Consider the following 20,707-nt stretch of genomic DNA (forward strand, 5'->3'; position numbering starts at 1 on the left):
GCCATCTTGTTGTTTTGGATTTGTTTTTGTAGGTTTTTTTTATTCCCTTCCTCTTTTGTTCTCTTCTCTTATGATTTGATGACTATCTTTAGTGTTGTGTTTGGATTGCTTTTTCTTTTTTGTGTGTGTATCTATTGTAGATTTTTGGTTTGCAATTACCATGAGGTTTTGATATAGCAGTGTGTGTGTATATATATATATGTGTAAATATATAATTGTTCTAAGTTGCTGTTCTCTTAATTTCAAATGCATTTCCAATATCCTGCATTTGTACTCTCGTCTTCTCACGATTGTTGGTTTTGATATCATTTCTGTGTGTGGATGATTTCCTACCTGAGAGGCTATGTGTGTGGATGATTCTTACCTGACAGGCTACATGATAAGGTATTCCAGGAGCATTTTATAAATGCAGAGGAGTTTTGCTAAATTTTGAATCTCGTAAAAAAAATTAACCATGAAATATAATTCATCATCCATACTAGGACACTGTTGAGAGTAAAAGGGAGCATTAATAATATAATATGTCAAGACAATGGGCATTAACTGGAACCATCCCAAGCAAACCAAGACATCTAAGGGAAAAGTCTAACTTTTCTTACCATGTTGTATTATTATTATATATTTTATTATATACTCAATACCATGTTTGTAGTCCAAAACAATCAGTAGGTTTGCCATTCATTTCATTTTCTTATCTTGAAGAATATTATTTAAAATAATATTTGTGTGTACATTCAATCTGAAATTGGGATGCAGCAATAAAGTACTGAAAGAGAAAACCAGCTAAGGCACAGAAGATCTGCATTCAAATCCCAGAATGCCACTTCATAGCTATGACCTCAGACAAATTATTTCCCTCTTATTTGAGCCTCAGTTTCATCGTCTGTAAAATAAAAAGGAGAGTATCCACGTTAAAGTTATTAGTGGATCAAATAAAGTAACATTTGATCAAGGAAAGTGTCCCATAAAAGCTGGAAAATATTATTATACACATGGACAATAAATATGAAGGAAAACATTACAAGACATATTATCTGATGGCAGCTGCAGTGATATTACAGGATGCTTACAGATTGTTTTTGATGTAAATATTGCTACTTCCCTCACTGAATTTCTGTGCAGTATGGTGTTCTGGATCCTTCAGCAGCCACAGGCATGACAGTGATCACTGTTTATAGAAGAATGGCCACTACAGTTGTCTTTATTGTTAAATTAATTATACTTCAAAAAGAAAAAAATCCCATTACCTTCAGCATCTGCAGAATTGGATATGACTTTCAAGAGCATGGTCCTACTATATTCTCACTGTATATCAGCTATCCTGTTAAGTCTTCTGGCCCCCTCCTTGGAGCCAAGAACAGCAGTTCAGCACCAATACAGCCTAGCAGCCTGAATGTGTGGAGGAAGCATGTGACTTACTTACTGAGTATCAGGACTCTCAAGTATTAGGACTGGCTCAGCCACTATTTAGCCACATGACCTAGGGCAAGATGTTCCTGTAAAATGAGGGAATAGATCAGAGGATCATTAAGGACCCTATAAGCTCTGACATTCTATGATTCTAAGGCATACCTGGTATTTTACAAGTCTAGATGACTGCCTTCCTTTTGGATATTTTCCCATCCTTTCTCACAACAGAAGAAAAAGTTTAAGCACAATGAAACAGAAATAGATGTTTGAAATAGAGATTTCAAGTAGCTTTAGGACACAGTTAAAGTGATATACACAGATAAAATAGTTAGTTATTCAATTAAGAAACATTTATTCTTTCCCACATGAAAGTGAAATTACAGTTGTAAACATACACTAAAAAATATTTGTTTTACAAGGTAATTTTGCTATATGACCATGACGCTGAGGTGTTAGACAAGATAATTATTAAAGGCCCTTTAAGTTCTGAATTGTACAATTCTAAGACATTTTTGGCACTTTACATGTCTAGATGACTGCCTTCATTTTGGGGTATTTTCCTCCACATTTTCCAGTCTATTCTCATTAGAGAAGAAAACATTTAGCATACAATTATAGAAATAATAATTTTAAATAGAGATTTAAAGTAAATTCAAGATATATTTACACTGAAATATACAGGTAAAATAGTTGCTGAGTGAGGAAACACTTATTCACAGTATGAATTTCATTAATTTATGGAAAATAATATGAACCGTGTAACATTTTTCTTACAAGGTCACTGAATTCTTTTAATTTTGTAGCTAGAGACATGTACAACACTTATAGAATTTACACAGTACTAATTTCAAAATAGGTTTTCGACCTCTAAGAATGAAAGTTCTCAGTGACAAGCTTTAGATGTGCAGCTTTAGCTCAGTGGGTGTCAACTCTGTCATAAGAAGCAACTATACACAAACAATACCCCCCCAGCATGAGAAAGTGAAATTAGAAACTTTTAAGGCAGAAAAAAAATCTCTCCAAAGTATACACGATTAGGGTCCAAAGAGCATGTTTACAAATCACCAAAGTTATTCAGCTGAGCAAATGACTTAATTTGCACAGTAACTTTTCTTACTGCTTCCTGATTTCTAATTCTGGGGACTATTTATGCTGCATCTACTGTGCAAGACATTGAGAACAGTAAGAATCATCAGACATGGTCCCAGAGGTATACTGGTAAATGTTTAATAACCAGCTCTTGAGGGGAAAATAAGCCCTTACTTACAGCGTTTACCAATTTCTATGGTGTAAAATACTCCCACTATGGCAGATTTCAAGCTACCAACAATTCGAATAACTGGCTCACAAAATTCCTGAAACTAACAGTTGTCTCTCATAAACCACTATAAGCCAGCTCCAAAACACCACTGTTTGGACCCCACCCTCAAGTAGATCATAATCTATTCATAGGTATGTATTTTAGAGAATAGAAAAGAATAGGGAAGATAGAGATAAAATGTAAATAAATAATATATCTTTTTATAATCAATTTTAAAAGTTAAAAGGAACACTAAAATCTGGGGAATTTTCCTACTCTTGTTTACATTTATTTCAGGAAATTAAAGTGTAGTATATTTGGGAGAAAGTAAAGGATGAGTGGAATAAGGACAAAAAAAGACATCCTAGTATACATGCTAACAGTAATCATCTTTATGTTGGAAGAAAATACCTGCTAAGGTAAGGGCAAATATAATGTAACTTTTAAAATTCTATCTTCTTTAAACCTGTTCAATTCAGTTCACAGTCCTGAAGATTTGTCCTCTCCTCTTTGGCTCCAGCTTTGATGAGTTTAGCTAGCTTATTTTGCATAATACTGAAGAGCGTACTGCTTCACATCACTCACACTATCATCAGCCCAAATAAAAGGCAAAACTAAATGCTGCAGTCTGAAAATTGAACTTCCCTTGCATAGTCACCCCGTGGTATCAGATCTTGGGCAAGTGCTGGCTGGGGTGACCAGGAAATTCTTCTGGTAGCAAAACGTGGAGTCTGCAGGTTGGGCATGTCCCCTGTTGCATCAACCAAGGTCTAATGCACTAAGGAGCAAAAAGATTCATGTCAGTCTCTCAGATTTAGCCTAGCAGAGGCAGCTGTTACTCCATACATAAGGGTTGCCAACCAACATATCTTCCAGTGGATCTCAGAGCCTTATTTAGTGGATTGCCATGAAAACTGCTGCAATCATGGAACTTTGTGATTTGCTGAGCAATATAGTTGGTAACAGGAGAACACCTTTCAGCCAGTTTATTCTATTAAGATCCTTTCCCCTAACCCCAATCTTCAGGAAGACTAGTTCTTCCTAATAAGGAGACTGAGGAAACCTATTACATTTTTTCTCTAGTTTATTATATATTATTCTAATTTATAATCTAGAAAAAGTCATACCTAAACATACAAATGTCACAAATACCTTGTATCAAGTGCTTATGGTGTTTTGAAGTTAAAATCCCCTAGATAACGGATATACTTTTCAGATTGCTCTTTCTTTGGTCATAATGGTAGTACTCTTTGGCTATGAACTATCTATTAAGTTATTTGCTTGAATACTGACTCTCCAAAAACAAATCATTTTTACATGAATGAATAATGAAGACCCAAGTCAGATGAGAGAGGATTAAGAATAGGCAATAGATATGAGGCCCATTAACTCTTGAGAGTAACCTGAATGAATTACCTGCTTTATATTCAATGAGCAATGGCAAAGAATAAAATAAGTTTTGTGAAACATTTATTTTCTAAATGGATCTTTAGGACTTTCAAAACTTCAAATGGGAAAACCAGATGGCTAAGTATCTATCCTGGAGGTATTTTGGGATTAGCCATTCTGTGTATAGCTCTTCTTATCAGAGCAGATACAAAACATAATTCTGTACCAGGTATCATATATCTTTGAAATGATGTTTTACAGATACGGCTTGAATGAGCTGGTTATTGTTCACTTCCCTGAGAAGGCTTTCTTGTGTAAGATTATCTTTTCCTGTGTCAAATTACACCTCTGCATCAGAAGACTTGGATCATAAATTGTATATCAATAGCACTTGCACAGCAACAACACCAGAAGTTAATCTATATAAATGCCGAGAATTAACAAAAGATATGCCAGCCTCACATTTTTATAACATCAAAACTCAGGCCTCAGCATCTTCAAAAGCAAATACAGGAGCCTGGACAGACTGTTAAGTCTTACGCGTTATAACAGCAGTTGGCTATCGTTAGGTGTGGACAAAGGACACTATTTATAACAAGCCAAGGTGAAGTGGCACTGTTGCTAAACTGCCAACTGCCAAGTCAATCAACATTCCTTCCAGTTCTGTTCAAAGGAACTGCTGCTCTGTCCCATTAAATCTCGTCATTGTCCCCTTCTCCTGCTAGGTGTATCAAGATCTGAGAAAACACAATGCAATCCATGGCTAGGTATGGGAAAACATATAAACGCTTCTGTGCAGTACCCAAAAGCCCAGAGTTATATCCAGTGAAATTCATGACACAGCAGTGGATGATACATGTATACAAATTTAAGGAATGCAGTATGAATTTCACTTAATTGATTAATGGCAAAATATTAAAAAGATAAGTTCACCTGAGAGTGGAATTTGTGCGCACAGGGCAAAACTGAGAGGTTTTCTGGAGAGAGATTCTCATGACAGATCACACAAGGTTCCTCTTCCTCTTCCTCATCATCCTAGGGAGAATACACATAAGGTTAAATTCAGTTCATTTCTCTCCTCTAACTTTAAATGTATTCAGAATCAACAGTCTCAGTCTCACCAAATTATTGGCTCCTTCCCATGTGGCAGGACCTTGTGAACCGAGGGGCCTCCGGGCTGGTTTTGAGGGCTGGGCAGCATTAGCCTGAGGTGGAGGAGTATGGCTGGGTGAAGCACTATTACCATTTGGCACTGATTTTCCTTGACTCTGAAAATTAGAATATTATACTTATTATTTTTTTTAGAATTGAAGTAAAACAGGAAGAACTGATAAATACCATAGAATAGGCTACCGTGAGAATTAGCAAAAGGGTAAAGGTTAATCAGGTTCATGAGAAATCTTGAAATAAATGTTGGCAATATTACTTATATACTAAGAACCAGGTAAAACCAAAAATAACTCTAGGTGCTCTTTCAATTAAAACAAGTCTTTGCAGAAAATTAGAAAAAATGTCTCCTTTTAGAGCCATTCAAAATAACCTAGAGTAAATTTCAAGAGGGTCAGTTTTATTCTAGAATGATCAGGTGGTGTTTCCCATGCCATTTGTCAAGCTGCACTGTTTGTTGTTAATAGATGATTTAATATGATTATAGACTGTTTTCCTGATCATGTAATGGAGATAATTAATATGACTAACTACTAAAGATAAGGGCCAGGATATAAAGTTGTCTTTTCTTTTTTTCTTTTTTTTTTTTTTTTTTACCTGAGATCTCTTGGGGTCAATAAATTGGGAAATCTTGTGAACAATTTCATCAAATGTCAGTCTAGATAAGGACTTCCCATGAGTATCCTTCAATTTCCGTAAGAAATCTGTAAGCTCCTTTCTGGAAGAGATCAAGGAAAGAGCACTGGTGATTTTCCTACTGCCTTGAGGTTATGCCCTCCAAAGGAGATATGAAATCCTATCATAGGATTGATATGTAGTTAACAGATGTGACCCTTTAGATTTCTGATCTAAAAAAGTGATCACAGGTCCATCTGCATTTATTTTAAACCAAAATGAAAACTCCTAATGTATTGATTAATGATAATTAATGTGTTTGTGAGTGATAAAGTTTAGTATTTATTTTCTTTCCAAAAAGAGATTTTAACTGTTTTTAAAAGCTCACTGTGTGAAAATTAAGTTTGTTATCTACTTATTTATGTACTGAGCTCATTATATCATATCTCTCAATGCTCTCTTACTCAAGACTAAAATATTCTCTATGACAAATCACAGCAAGATCCTTCTTGACCCATCTCCTAGAATAATGGAAATAAAACCAAAAATAAACAAATGGGACCTAATGAAACTTAAAAGCGTTTACACAGCAAAGGAAACTATAAACAGGACGAAAAGACAACCCTCAGAATGGGAGAAAATATTTGCAAATGAAGCAACTGACAAAGAATTAATCTCCAAAATATACAAGTAGCTCATGCAGCTCAATATCAAAAAAACAAACAACCCAATCCAAAAATGAGTGGAAGACCTAAATAGGCATTTCTCCAAAGAAGACATACAGATTGCCAACAAACACATGAAAAGATGCTCAACATCACTAATCATTAGAGAAATGCAAATCAAAACCACAATGAGGGGCTTCCCTGGTGGCGCAGTGATTAAGAATCCGCCTGCCAATGCAGGGGACACAGGTTCGAGCCCTGGTCCGGAAAGATCCCACATGCCACAGAGCAACTAAGCCCGTGCACCACAACTACTGAGCCTGTGTTCTAGAGCCCGCGAGCCACAACTACTGAGCCTGTGCGCCACAACTACTGAAGCCCACACGCCTAGAGCCTGTGCTCCGTAACAAGAGAAGTCACTGCAATGAGAAGCCTGCGCGCTGCAATGAAGAGTAGCCCCCGCTTGCCGCAACTAGAGAAAGCCCACACGCAGCAACGAAGACCCAATGCAGCCAAAAATAAATAAATAAAATAAATTAAAAAAAAAACCCAAAACACAATGAGGTATCACCTCACTCCGGTCAGAATGGCCATCATCAAAAAATCTAGAAACAACAAATGCTGGAGAGGGTGTGGAGAAAAGGGAACCCTCCTGCACTGCTGGTGGAAATGTAAATTGATACAGCTACTATGGAAAACAGTATGAAGGTTCCTTACAAAACTAAAAATAGAACTACCATATGATCCAGCAACCCCACTACGGGGTATATACCTGAGAAAACCATAATTCAAAAAGATACATGTAGCACAATGTTCACTGCAGCACTATTTACAATAGTCAAGACATGGAAGTAACCTAAATGTCCATCGACAGATGAATGGATAAAGAAGATGTGGCACATATATACAATGGAATATTACTCAGTCATAAAAAGGAACAAAATTGAGTTATTTGTAATGAGGTGGATGGACCTGGAGTTGTCATACAGAGTGAAGTAAGTTAGAGAAAAACAAATACCGTATGCTAATGCATATATATGGAATTTTAAAAAACGGTACTGATGAACCTAGTGGCAGGGCAGGAATAAAGACACAGACGTAGAGAACGGACTTGAGGACACAGTGGGGGAAGGCGAAGCTGGGACATAGTGAGAGAGTGGCATTGACATATATACACTACCAAATGTAAAATAGTTAGTGGGAAGCAGCTGCATAGCACAGGGAGATCAGCTCAATGCTCTGTGATGACCTAGAGGGGTGGGATAGGGAGGGTGGGAGGGAGGCTCAGGAGGGAGGGGATATGGAGATATGTGTACATATATATATATATAGCTGATTCACTTTGTTGTACAGCAGCAACTAACACAACATTGTAAAGCAATTATACTCTAATAAAGATGTAAAAAAAAAAAGACTAAAATATTCCTTTTTAACTATGTTACTATCAGTCTCTTTCTATCATTGTTAATAGTTCTACTTTTGTAAAATTCAGAAACAGAAAACAAAGATTTAACAGAAAATGAAAGCAAGGACTGAAAGACACATTAATTATGTGATAAAGAAATCTAGGAATATTTTAACTGATATGTTCTTTTTCCATTCCCATGGCCATTGACCCAAAGCCTGCATATACATTTTTGGTAGGATAGGGTAGAATGATAAAAGTAGTTTTCTTTCTCAAATGAAATGTCATGTCATCAGCCTTATAAAACTACCTTTGATTTACTATTTATTTTCTATATCTATTTATAACAACTATATTACAGTTCTATTTTCATTTTCTATTCACTATTATATTTATAAAACCATAATCTAATCCTGAAACATAACGGTACATATGTTAAATAAAAGCATTGGTCTTCAAATGAAAATGCTGGTGAAAACTAGAATTATTTCATTTGATACAAGATTAAAGATAAAAGACACTTCATTTATGGAGGAGTAGAATTAAATAGCTTTCTGCTGAAGTCAGAACTGTGAAAAGCACAGTAAAATAATGATTTCTTGCATTTAACTATGTCCCCTTTCTTTGTCCCCTAACAAAGAAACTACAAGAACCCTCAATAAAATTAAGGAAATAGGAAAGTAAAACCTGATTATGTTTGGGCTTATATGGCATACAATTAACTTAAAATTCACTTTGGAAATAGGTTATTAAGATAATTATTGCAGCTAGTGGCATAAAATTGGGTAGGTTTACAACTGGTTGTACTTTCAGTAAATGAGCAAACCTAAATTTAAAAGTTTATTCTCTCATGACTTTAAACTAATAATTTTAGTGAAGAGGTTTAGCATTTATACTGAAAACTGTCCCTTCTTAATAAATTTCACTTTCCCTACCAAGGCCATGGTTAGGAAATACCTGTACTTTGTGTGTATGTGTGTGTGGGGGGTGTTATATTTCTCTGAAATGTTTCATTGGCATAATTATGGTTGTGGAAACTATAGAGTATGATCTGTACTCAACACTAAAAGAGACTAAGGTACCTGGTCTGTTGTGGAAAGGCAGTTTTCAGCCTGTCTGTAATCTTCTCCCAATTCATCATGGGGGGATCACTTCCCAGACCTGCACTTGGAGGCACAGCTTCTCCCACAGGCGCTGGCACCGTCCAGGCTATGCTAGTCATCTGTAAGGAGCACAGAGTTACAACCCATCAGCTTCAATTATTAGGAAGCAAAGCTCCATGCCAACATTACATTTCCATACCTCAGAAAATGGGTAGAATGAAGAGGAATACTGACATACATGTTCCCTTTTTAGAATTTTTTTTCCTTACAGCACAATATTTCTAACTGTTTGTATATGTTTACCTTTATTTTAAAAATGGCACATGCTAGTCTCAGTAATTGCAAACATATACAGAAATACATACAGAGTGTGCATTTCTGAAAGCAACCTAAAGTTTGTTAATAGGGGAATAAGTCAATAAATTGTAGCATATCTAATCAAGTTCTTAAAAATAGATTTGTATGTCTGAGCATGCGAGATGTCCACAATATATGTCTCATTTTTAAAAAAAGTCTACGGCACAGCATTTATGGTAGAACTCATTTTATATTAAAACATTTCTTAAATGTGTATGCACAGAAGAAGGTCTGTAAGACACAGAATAATCTGAAAACAGTGATTATTTTCTAGGATTCAACAGCAGGGTAATTTTGCTTTCTACTTTATATAATTATTATATACTTTGTATATGCTTTATGTATTTCTATATTATTTGCTTTTTTATAATTAACATATACTACTTTTATAATTAGAAAAATAATGAAGTTTAATTTTCAAACAACTAAATAAAGATGAGAATACTACTAGAATATCTGCCCAGTGTCATGAATGTTACAAAGGTGGTATGGAAGTAGTAGCGACAACTTTGAGCCATGAAACCATCAAACAAAGTTTTCCTCATATTTTATGATGGTTCCTTCTTAGAACCATCAATTTTCTAATTAATTAATATCAGTAAGTGAATATTTTTGAAGTGCTTATCTGATTACTAGGATAATTATAAACATGCAACCTTTACCTAAGACTATAGATTATTTTCAAATATAAGGTTATTACTTATGAAAAATTACTAACAGCCACTGAAATTACTCACACACAGCCTACTAAGTCAGAGAAAGAACTGAATATCACCAGAAATCTGGGTTTGCCTCAATGTCAAGCTTTTTCAGAGGAATCAGGAAGTAATCTTATTAGAAGGTTGAGGTACCTTAATGTTTTCAATAAAATTTTATAGTTCCTTATAGAATGGTGCAGGAGCAAACCACATGAGCAACACTTTAATATCATGGTGCTAAAAAAGATGTGGTACTTAGTAAACATGTTAAGGCCTAGATACATATTTATTCATACAGAGGCAGCCTCTACACAAATAAGTAAGTCCATTTGACTATATGTTTCAAAGGGAGGCTGTCAGCAATACATAGGTACAAAATAAACCCCAACTGACTAGAATGTAGTTATGGGAAAGTCAAGATTAGAGAATTTTTTCATTAATTATATTAAACATCAATCATCTGGGAGAAGATTTTTCTTTTAATAAAAAGTTTACCTTGATCAAGATTACAACTAACAATCCTAATCATTTTAAATTTCTCTGTTGCTTCTTCAGGTTTGGATAAAGCTTATATGGTTCTTTGTAGCTAGAAAGATTTATAACTTTATAGTATAATACGTTGCAAGGTGATATGATTTATATTACCTGTTTATAGATAAATAGTGTCCTACTATACACACTTATATGTGTGTGTGTATATAAAATTTTTCTTTAGCTTTGTGGCATAATGTTGTGACTTTGGTAGGTTGAAAAGCAAAGAAGCTAACAATCATGCTAAATATAAATTATCTATTAAAAATATCAATCTACCCTGCATTAGTGCCTGTTATAGAAGCAAAACTATAAGAATTCTCTACTATAATATTATATTTATCTTTGTATCTAAAAACTAAGCTATAATCACTTAATGAAATAGTTAAATAATATATATAATGCATTTAACACAGTGCCTCACATGGAACTATTCATTCAATCATCATCATGATCATCATGATCATCATGATCATCACTACCACCATCACCTTCATCATTATTTATCAAGTAAATGAACAAAGAGAAGACATTCATTCTGGAAGTCCACTGTAAGTGACAGCAAGCTAGTTAATGTATATTCTACCAAGAAGGGATCTGTACCAGTGGGGGTCTAGGTTGACCAGTTGCAGAGATGACTCCAGAACAAACGGCAGGCATTTGAGGAACAGTGAGTACGGGTCTAAAGAAAGATTCTTTCATAACGGGTCTTCCCAAGAACTGCCGTATCTAAAATAGAAAAGATAGAAAATAAAAATAAAACCCCCACGTATTTATATATTTATATAATCAATAATCTAAACTCATAGAGCAATGTTTTTTTGGGGGGGGGAACTGATTTGAAATCTAGATACAAAGCATATTAGAAAAAATGTTGTCATAACATTAGTTAAATATATGAATATTTGAAAAAGCAAAGGGCAGTAAAATATACTAAAGAGCACGGAGACAGAAAAGAACTGGGTTCTAGTCCTACTTTCTCTCCACCTAGCTGGGTAATCTTGGATACCAAGTTATTAATCTATAGAGTAAGAGGGTTGGGTTAGGTGATCTTTAAAGTTCTCTGATAAATGGAATAATATAGGACTATGGAAAGGAGCTCCTCAATGAGTACTGTTCATGCTGATAAACAATATTGACATGCAGAAATTCTGCTAAAGAACCAAAGTTGTCTACAGAAAATATTACTTTTGCTATTATGTATTGAAGGGACCTTGTACCACCTGGTGGAGTTCTGACCTTATGTTTAGTTCCAAGGACAGTGGAAAGCTGAAGTGGGGTGGGCCAGGGGGATAAACCCTCCTACAGTGACTTGTAGACATGCCTGTGAATGTTACTGAACTTCTCAGGGGGTTGCAGAAAGCTAGCCCTTCTTAGCATCTACCAATGGGATGGATACCTTATTGGCTGGACTACAAAAGAGGACAGGTTTATGGAGCATAAACCTGGCATAAAGCAGAAATTCAACTATTCGTTGAATTTAAAAAATGAGCATCAATATAGCTCTTAAGTAACGATACTGAAACCAGCAGGGTGAAAGTTAATGGGGAACTTTATAATGGAGAGATAAGGATGACATGTGATTCTTAACGTCACTAAATGAGAGACACTGTGTGTCTTCTAATGTGTGTATACATCATCACCTATAAAGTACTCTTGCCAAAAATACTGAACCTGATTCTAACTAACCCTCTAGATCTAATGATCAGGTTATAGGAAATAGAAGAATATGTATAATGACATCACAAGGATGTAATCAGTTACATCAATAATGTAGGAAGTTAGTTTTTTAACAGATAAATGATATGAATAAAAGGGAGGGGGTTAGGTAGCTGTTATATTTTAAAGAAAAATAATCAGCCAAATGAAAAGTATAAACCTTGTTTGGACTGTTTTTTTAAAAATAAGGGTTTTTAAAGTAATGGCAATTATAACCACATTGGAAGTACTGTCAATCTAGTTAAGAAAAAGAGATTTTTGAGACAACTGGGGAAATATAAATTTCAATATTAGATATTAAAAATTATAATTTTCTTAGGTACAAAATGGTGGTGTGATTATAGCCAATAAGAGTAAGAGTCCTGAGGCATAAATCTGAGGGTAGGGAACAAGACTAAGGATTGAGTTTTATGATCACAAAGGTCAGCAGCAGCTTTATACTAAGGACGTCACTGAGTTCACCGTGTGGCTGACAGGGTCTTTGTGCTCCGGCCTGTGTCAGGCCTGAGCCTCTGGGGTGGGAGAGCCGAGTTCAGGACATTGGGACACCAGAGACCTCCTGGCCCCACGTAGTATCAATTGACGAGAGCTCTCCCAGAGATCTCCGTATCAACGCTAAGACCCAGCTCCATCCAACCACCAGCAAGCTCCAGTGCTGGACGCCCCATGTCAAACAACTAGCAAGACAGGAACACAACCCCACCCATTAGCAGAGACACTGCCTAAAATCATACTAAGTTCAAAGACACCCCAAAACACACCACCAGGGGCAGCCCTGCCCACCAGAAAGACAAGATCCAGCCCTACCTACCAGAACACAGGCACCAGTCTCCTCCACCAGGAAGCCTACAAAAGCCACTGAATCAACCTCACCCACTGGGGGCAAACACCAAAAACAACAGGAACTACGAACCTGCAGCCTGCAAAAAGGAGACCCCAAACGCAGTAAGTTAAACAAAATGAGAAGACAGAGAAATATGCAGCAGATGAAGAAGCAAGGTAAAAACCCACTAGACCAAATAAGTGAAGAGGAAATGGGCAGTCTACCTGAAAAAGAATTCTAAGTAATGATAGTAAAGATGATCCAAAATCTTGGAAACAGAATGGAGAAAATACAAGAAACATTTAACAAGGACCTAGAAGAACTAAAGAGCAAACAAACAATGATGAACAGCACAATAAATGAAATTAAAAACTCTCTAGAAGGAATCAATAGCAGAATAACTGAGGCAGAAGAACGGATAAGTGACCTGGAAGATAAAATAGTGGAAATAACTACCGCAGAACAGAATAAAGAAAAAAGAATGAAAAGAATTGATGACAGTCTCAGAGACCTCAGGGACAACATTAAATGCACAACTTTCGAATTATAGGGGTCCCAGAAGAAGAAGAGGAAAAGAAAGTCTGAGAGAATATGTGAAGAGATTATAGTTGAAAACTTCCCTAACATGGGAAAGGAAATAGTCAATAAAGTCCAGGAAGCGCAGAGAGTCCCATACAGGATAAACCCAAGGAGAAACCCACCAAGGCACATATTAATCAAACTATCAAAAATTAAATACAAAGAAAAAATATTAAAAGCAGCAAGTGAAAAGCAACAAATAACATACAAGGGAATCCCCATAAGGTTAACAGCTGATCTTTCAGCAGAAAATCTGCAAGCCAGAAGGGAGTGGCAGGACATATTTAAGCGATGAAAGGGAAAAACCTACAACCAAGATTACTCTACCCAGCGAGGATCTCATTCAGATTTGACGGAGAAATTAAAACCTTTACAGACAAGCAAAAGTTAAGAGAATTCAAAAAAAAAAAAAAAAGTTAAGAGAATTCAGCACCACCAAACCAGATTTACAACAAATGCTAAAGGAACTTCTCTAGGCAGGAAACACAAGAGAAGGAAAAGACCTACAAAAACAAACCCAAAACAATTAAGAAAATGGTAATAGGAACATACATATTGATAATTACCTTAAATGTAAATGGATTAAATGCTCCAACCAAAAGACACAGACTGGCTGAATGGATACAAAAACAAGACCCGTATATAGGCTGTCTACAAGAGACCAGCTTCAGACCTAGGGACACATACAGACTGAAAGTGAGGGGATGGAAAAAGATATTCCATGCAAATGGAAATCAAAAGAAAGATGGAGTAGCAATTCTCATATCAGACAACACAGACTTTAAAATAAAGACTATTACAAGAGACAAAGAAGGACACTAAATAATGAGCAAGGGACCAATCCAAGAAGAAGATATAACAGTTGTAAATATTTATGCACCCAACGTAGGAGCACCTCATTACATAAGGCAAATGCTAACAGCCATAAAAGGGGAAATCGACAGTAACACAATCATAGTAGGGGACTTTAACACCCCACTTTCACCAATGGACAGATCATCCAAAATGAAAATAAATAAGGAAACACAAGCTTTAAATGACACATTAGACAAGAAGGACTTAATTGATATTTATAAGACATTGCATCCAAGAACAACAGAATACACTTTCTTCTCAAGTGCTCATGGAACATTCTCCAGGATAGATCATATCTTGGGTCACAAATCAAGCCTTGGTAAATTTTAGAAAACTGAAATCATAAGAAGTATCTTTTCCGACCACAACACTATGAAACTAGATATCAATTACAGGAAAAAAAACTGTAAAAAATACAAACTCATGGAGGCTAAACAATACGCTACTGAATAACCAAGAGATCACTGAAGAAATCAAAAAGGAAATAAAAAAATACCTAGAAACAAATGACAATGAAAACACGACGACCCAAAACCTATGGGATGAAGCAAGAGCAGTTCTAAGAGGGAAGTTTATAGCAATACAATCCTACCTCAAGAAACAAGAAAAATCTCAAGAATAAGAGTCCTCATCTTTTGGAACGCATACTAAAGTATAAATGGATGAGATGTAGGGTTTACTTTAAAATGTTCCAGTGGAGAGGAAGAAGGGGATGACATGGCACAAGACTGACAAAATGTTGATAATGATGTTGAAGTTGGCTCTTGGGTTCACAGAGGTTCATCATTCTGTTTTTATGTATGTTTCAAAATTTTCATAATGTAAAGTTCTTAAATAATGAATGATGGGTACTGAGTTAGTAGTCCTGCTCTTTTTGAGGACAACAATTACCTAACACTACTTTTAGGATTAGACAGCCAGGCTACAAAAATCAAAACATAATGAAACACATAAAAATACTGGGTTAAACTGGGAACAATACCCATTATTCCAGACTTCTCAGGTTAGACTACTATATATATTTAAAACCTGGTAACCATTCTTTACAATACTAGAATCTCAGAAAGACAGACTTTAGTGATCAGATCATCTAGTACAATTTCCTGATTTTTAGATAGGAAAACCAAAGTCTGGGACAGCTGAGTTTCCCAAAACCAACACAGTTCTTCACAGAGTTAGGACCTGAACCCAGACCTCTAATGTATTTCCATTGTATAATACCACCTCAATTTACTGCAAAAATAATGGTCATATTTCTAGCATCTGTGCTCTCAAACTGTTCTACTAATTCTCAGTGGTCACTGATGCTTGTACTTTAACACAACTGTCAGCTTTGATAAAGCACAGCAGTGACTCTGGTTAGGAAGCACAAAAGATACACATGTACCTCTCAAGCGTTAGCAAGGGATGTTTATAAATTCCATTGAGCCTAACTGCCAGCGGGTTTTTTCCCTTGACTAAACCTGGGTAGCCACATCAGCCATAAGCAAGTCTCTGAAGGGATGAGGATGTAGAGGTCAAGGTTTGATTATGTTTGTCAGTTATAGTGTCACTAGTATCAGATAGATTATGCCAGTCTGGTTCCAGAAAACTCCAAAGAACAACTCTGTTTCTAGTGTCCGAGTCTCTAGAGCCATTTTATATTTAGGGTCATGGGAGAGTTTAACTACAACCTATAGGCAGTAGTTTGAATACAGGCAGAGGTAACAGGTTTCTAGAAATCCTACCAAGAATATGTGTTACTTCCCATAGAACTACAGGGAATCTGGGATTTCTGTCATCTACGCAACACACTCCTTATCAGGAGAGTTGGGTATGATGGTGTTCAAAGCCTAGAATAATAATATCCATAATATAATGCTCCTATAAAACCTGAATTAACCAAAAATATAAAAGGCAATACTGTCATTCTAAACTAAAGCCCATGGTGCATATCATAATGCTTTCAGCTCTGAATTCTGCTTTTGAAACACAGTGTAATTCCACACAATTCACATAATTTTTAAGTTCTTTGATATACTCAACTAGTATTTGTAGAAAAAACATTTTCAAAGTTCTACTATAAGCAGAAATGCTAATGTCAAAAGTGATCTACCCCTAAATATATCACACCTTTCTTCTTTTCTTACCCTCAGATCTGTTAACATAATAAAGGTTATTATCTAGTGGTTCTGTTTTTTTTTTTAACATCTTTATTGGAGTATAATTGCTTTACAATGGTGTGTTAGTTTCTGCATTATAACAAAGTGAATCAGTTATACATATACATATGTTCCCATATCTCTTCCCTCTTGCATCTCCCTCCCTCCCACCCTCCCTATCCCACCCCTCTAGGTGGTCACAAACCACCGAGCTGATCTCCCTGTGCTATGCGGCTGCTTCCCACTAGCTATCTATTTTACGTTTGGTAGTGTATATATGTCCATGCCACTCTCTCACTTTGTCACAGCTTACCCTTCCCCCTCCCCATATCCTCAAGTCCATTCTCTAGTAGGTCTGTGTCTTTATTCCCATCTTACCCCTAGGTTCTTCATGACCTTTTTTTTTTTCTTAGATTCCATATATATGTGTTAGCATACGGTATTTGTTTTTCTCTTTCTGACTTACTTCACTCTGTATGACAGACTCTAGGTCCATCCACCTCACTACAAATAACTCAATTTCGTTTCTTTTTATGGCTGAGTAATATTCCATTGTATATATGTGCCACATCTTCTTTATCCATTCATCTGTTGATGGACACTTAGGTTGCTTCCATGTCCTGGATATTGTAAATAGAGCTGCAATGAACATTGTGGTACATGACTCTTTTTGAATTATGGTTTTCTCAGGGTATATGCCCAGTAGAGGAAACAAGCAATGATGAACAACACAATAAATGAAATTAAAAATACTCTAGAAGGGATCAAAAGCAGAATAACTGAGGCAGAAGAACGGATAAGTGACCTGGAAGATAAAATAGTGGAAATAAAGAATGAAAAGAACTGAGGACAGTCTCAGAGACCTCTGGGACAACATTAAACGCACCAACATTCGAATTATAGGGGTCCCAGAAGAAGAAGAGAAAAAGAAAGGGACTGAGAAAATATTTGAAGAGATTATAGTTGAAAACTTCCCTAATATGGGAAATGAAATAGTTAATCAAGTCCAGGAAGCACAGAGAGCCCCATACAGGATAAATCCAAGGAGAAACACGCCAAGACACACATTAATCAAACTATCAAAAATTAAATACAAAGAAAACATATTAAAAGCAGCAAGGGAAAAACAACAAATAACACACAAGGGAATCCCCATAAGGTTAACAGCTGATCTTTCAGCAGAAACTCTGCAAGCCAGAAGGGAGTGGCAGGACATATGTAAAGTGATGGAGGAGAAAAACCTACAACCAAGATTACTCTACCCAGCAAGGATCTCATTCAGATTTGATGGAGAAATTAAAACCTTTACAGACAAGCAAAAGCTGAGAGAGTTCAGCACCACCAAACCAGCTTTACAACAAATATTAAAGTGGTTCTGTTCTAAAAGGTCTTTTGGAAAGCTGTATGAGTTTATTGGGTTAAGGTGCTGTGTTTCCCAGAAGGCTAACATAAATAGTATAGCATAGAGATTAGTTTGTCTGATGAAGACCCATTTATCCCTTACAGTAAGCAGGGAAGGGTCAAAAATGAAAGCTGTCCTTACTGTTAAAGGTAGAATAGAAGATAAAAGTTAAGGAAAACAGAGTCTAAAGTGGAAGCGGGGGGGTGAAGTCCAGCATGCTAGGGTATTATGCTGAGATGTTTTAGTCATCTAGCAGTAACTTGAGGGCATTGGGAATTCTAGGCATTCATCAGTTTTCTCTCATAATGTAAGTGTGATCGACAGGATGAATGAGCATATATTACCTCTTTAGATATCAAACGCATTACTAAAATCCAGTGATACAACCTACTTCTTGCCTCAGCTGAGTCAGACAACTAGTCATATCATCTGTAGATGATACAGCAGGAATGGACATAATTACAAATGATATGCACTACATGTACCCTTTCCACTCTGAACACACAAACATAATGCATATTCAGTGTTTTAAAGCTGTTACCATTTTATCAAGATGAAGATGGTGATTTTTGAAAATGTTATACAGTTGACACTTGAACAACACAGGTCTGAATTGTGTGGGTCCACTTATACATTGATTTTTTTCAATAAATACAGTCCCTATATTTTCATTTTACAGATCTTTAAATTAACTAAATGTGGAGAAAGTTTGCATTTGATTAGAAATCACAATATGTGGAATCAAAAACCTAGGGTTTGAGTCCTGATTCTATCCAAACTGTTTCAGCTTCCTGCTCTTGGGTAGTCATTTATCAATTCCGTTGTTTGTGAGGCAGAGAGAGCAGTACCCAGATTTCCGACTGCATGGGGCGGGGGGAGGGGGGGTTGGCACTCCCAACCCCTGCATTATTCAAGAGTCAACTGTATTTCTTACCAGTATCTCAGGACTGGGTGGTGGTGGAGGAAGCTGGATTGGAGGCAAGGTACTCAAGGCAAACCCTTGCTTCACCTTGTTAATTTGTTCATTGTACTGTGTCTAGTAGGAGAAACAATATTTTACAGCAAAATCAACTTCAAAGAAATAGCATACGGAAATACTTGATGTAGTTTTGAATAGTACAACATAGATGAGTGACTTCCAATCTATTATGCCAGAAATAATATAAAAAGAATTTTTGACATAAAAACAACTCTATACACCACTATCCATAAATGTAAATAGTTGTATTTTTAGAAGTATCTATTGATTGACAAGATACAGAGACACATAATTCACAGATCTCTGTGATAACTCCTCAGTGTTTCCATAATTTTTAGCCCCCAAATGGGAACCACTGATACAAAGTAAACAGAGTCTAAAGATCAAGAAGATGTAAATAATCTACTTGCTGATAAATATGGGGAAAAAATATTTGTAACAAAGAGTTGAACTACTTGCAAATGTTCATTTTAAAAACTGGAGGGGAAGTTTTAGGGAAAACTTTTGAATGTCCACATTTTTTTTTAATCTTAAAAGTTATACCTGTAGCTTTCTCCAGTTCCACATATACCTTTGGTTTTTCTTCTTAGATTTTGCCAAAGGTAAGACTCCTATCCTTGAAGCTTAAAAACATACTTTCAACATTTTTGGCATTGTCCCCATTTTGCTTTATATGTTATTTTGTAAACAAACCCCAAGAGCTGGAAGAGAAAGTCTTCAAACATTTAGAAACTTCCATATATAGGACACGTTCTTAGAAGAAAACAATGATAGAGAACAAGGGGCATCTCTTTTGAGGCCAGACTTTGAATAAATCCAATAAATATGCTAAGCATCACTAAAGACTGAGTATGAATGAGTCTGGGAAAGAAACAGGGAAGACTACCAAGGACAAAGCTAGACAAATATTCAGTGGGTTACCTCTTTAGATTACTTTTAGCACAGTCCTAATTCTATTACATGAATAATTAAGAATTTATTATTTTGCATTAGGGAGTAATTACATAAAAAGTTAAGATTGAAAACTATACAGATCTGCTTGATCTTCCTTTTAATTCTGTAAACACATAATTACTCAGATCAAGTTAAGACATTTATTTCTGACTGGAGCAGAGTTAACTTTGGAATTCTAGGAAAATTAAGTGTGAGGAACAATTTTTGAGTTTACCATTTACTAGACTAAGGACCTAGAAGACCACATGTAAGAGCCTAGGATGTTATCTACAACCAACTACAGTGGAAGTAATCAGTCTCAAACCTCAAAAAGGCATAAACTTTAATAACTGCAATGAAAAAACATGTTCTTCCTTAAATTTCTCTAGTAATTGTTTTTAATGTTAGATGGTTTCTTTAAGTATATACCACTTACACCATTCAGTCAATTTACTCTAAATACTTCATGACTTACCCTGAGGAATGCAATCTTGTTTCTAACATCTGTCACAATGGCATTCCAACTGTCTACTGCAGCCTTTAACTGAAGTGATTTTAGGTTGCTGGTATAGAAATGGAGACACAAGAGAAAGTTCTTTCTTTTTATATGCCACTTAGATTTCCAAAAATTTCTAT

The 20,707-nt window shown here is 35.8% G+C and overlaps 1 protein-coding gene across 8 annotated transcripts in view; it reads right to left on the reverse strand.

Moving 5' to 3' along the window:
* Positions 1 to 1,178: 1,178 nt before the first annotated feature.
* The window catches only part of DZIP3 (DAZ interacting zinc finger protein 3), a 115,109-nt gene continuing 95,580 nt past the window's right edge, over positions 1,179 to 20,707 (reverse strand). For 5 of the 8 annotated variants that reach the window (XM_036850583.1, XM_036850588.1, XM_036850585.1 and 2 more), the window contains 8 exons: positions 20,547 to 20,634; positions 19,094 to 19,195; positions 11,244 to 11,369; positions 9,034 to 9,173; positions 5,864 to 5,984; positions 5,221 to 5,367; positions 5,033 to 5,134; positions 1,181 to 3,488 (listed from right to left, as the gene is read on the reverse strand). In XM_036850583.1, the coding sequence (XP_036706478.1) occupies positions 3,378 to 3,488; positions 5,033 to 5,134; positions 5,221 to 5,367; positions 5,864 to 5,984; positions 9,034 to 9,173; positions 11,244 to 11,369; positions 19,094 to 19,195; positions 20,547 to 20,634 (937 nt within the window). In that variant the 3' untranslated portion in view covers positions 1,181 to 3,377. Of the gene's footprint in view, positions 3,489 to 5,032; positions 5,135 to 5,220; positions 5,368 to 5,863; positions 5,985 to 9,033; positions 9,174 to 11,243; positions 11,370 to 19,093; positions 19,196 to 20,546; positions 20,635 to 20,707 lie in introns of all 8 variants that reach the window. The other 3 variants (XM_036850590.1, XM_036850589.1, XR_005019704.1) reach the window with 3 other exon arrangements.

Source organism: Balaenoptera musculus, chromosome 4 (assembly GCF_009873245.2).
Source record: "Balaenoptera musculus isolate JJ_BM4_2016_0621 chromosome 4, mBalMus1.pri.v3, whole genome shotgun sequence".
NCBI lineage: Eukaryota > Metazoa > Chordata > Mammalia > Artiodactyla > Balaenopteridae > Balaenoptera > Balaenoptera musculus.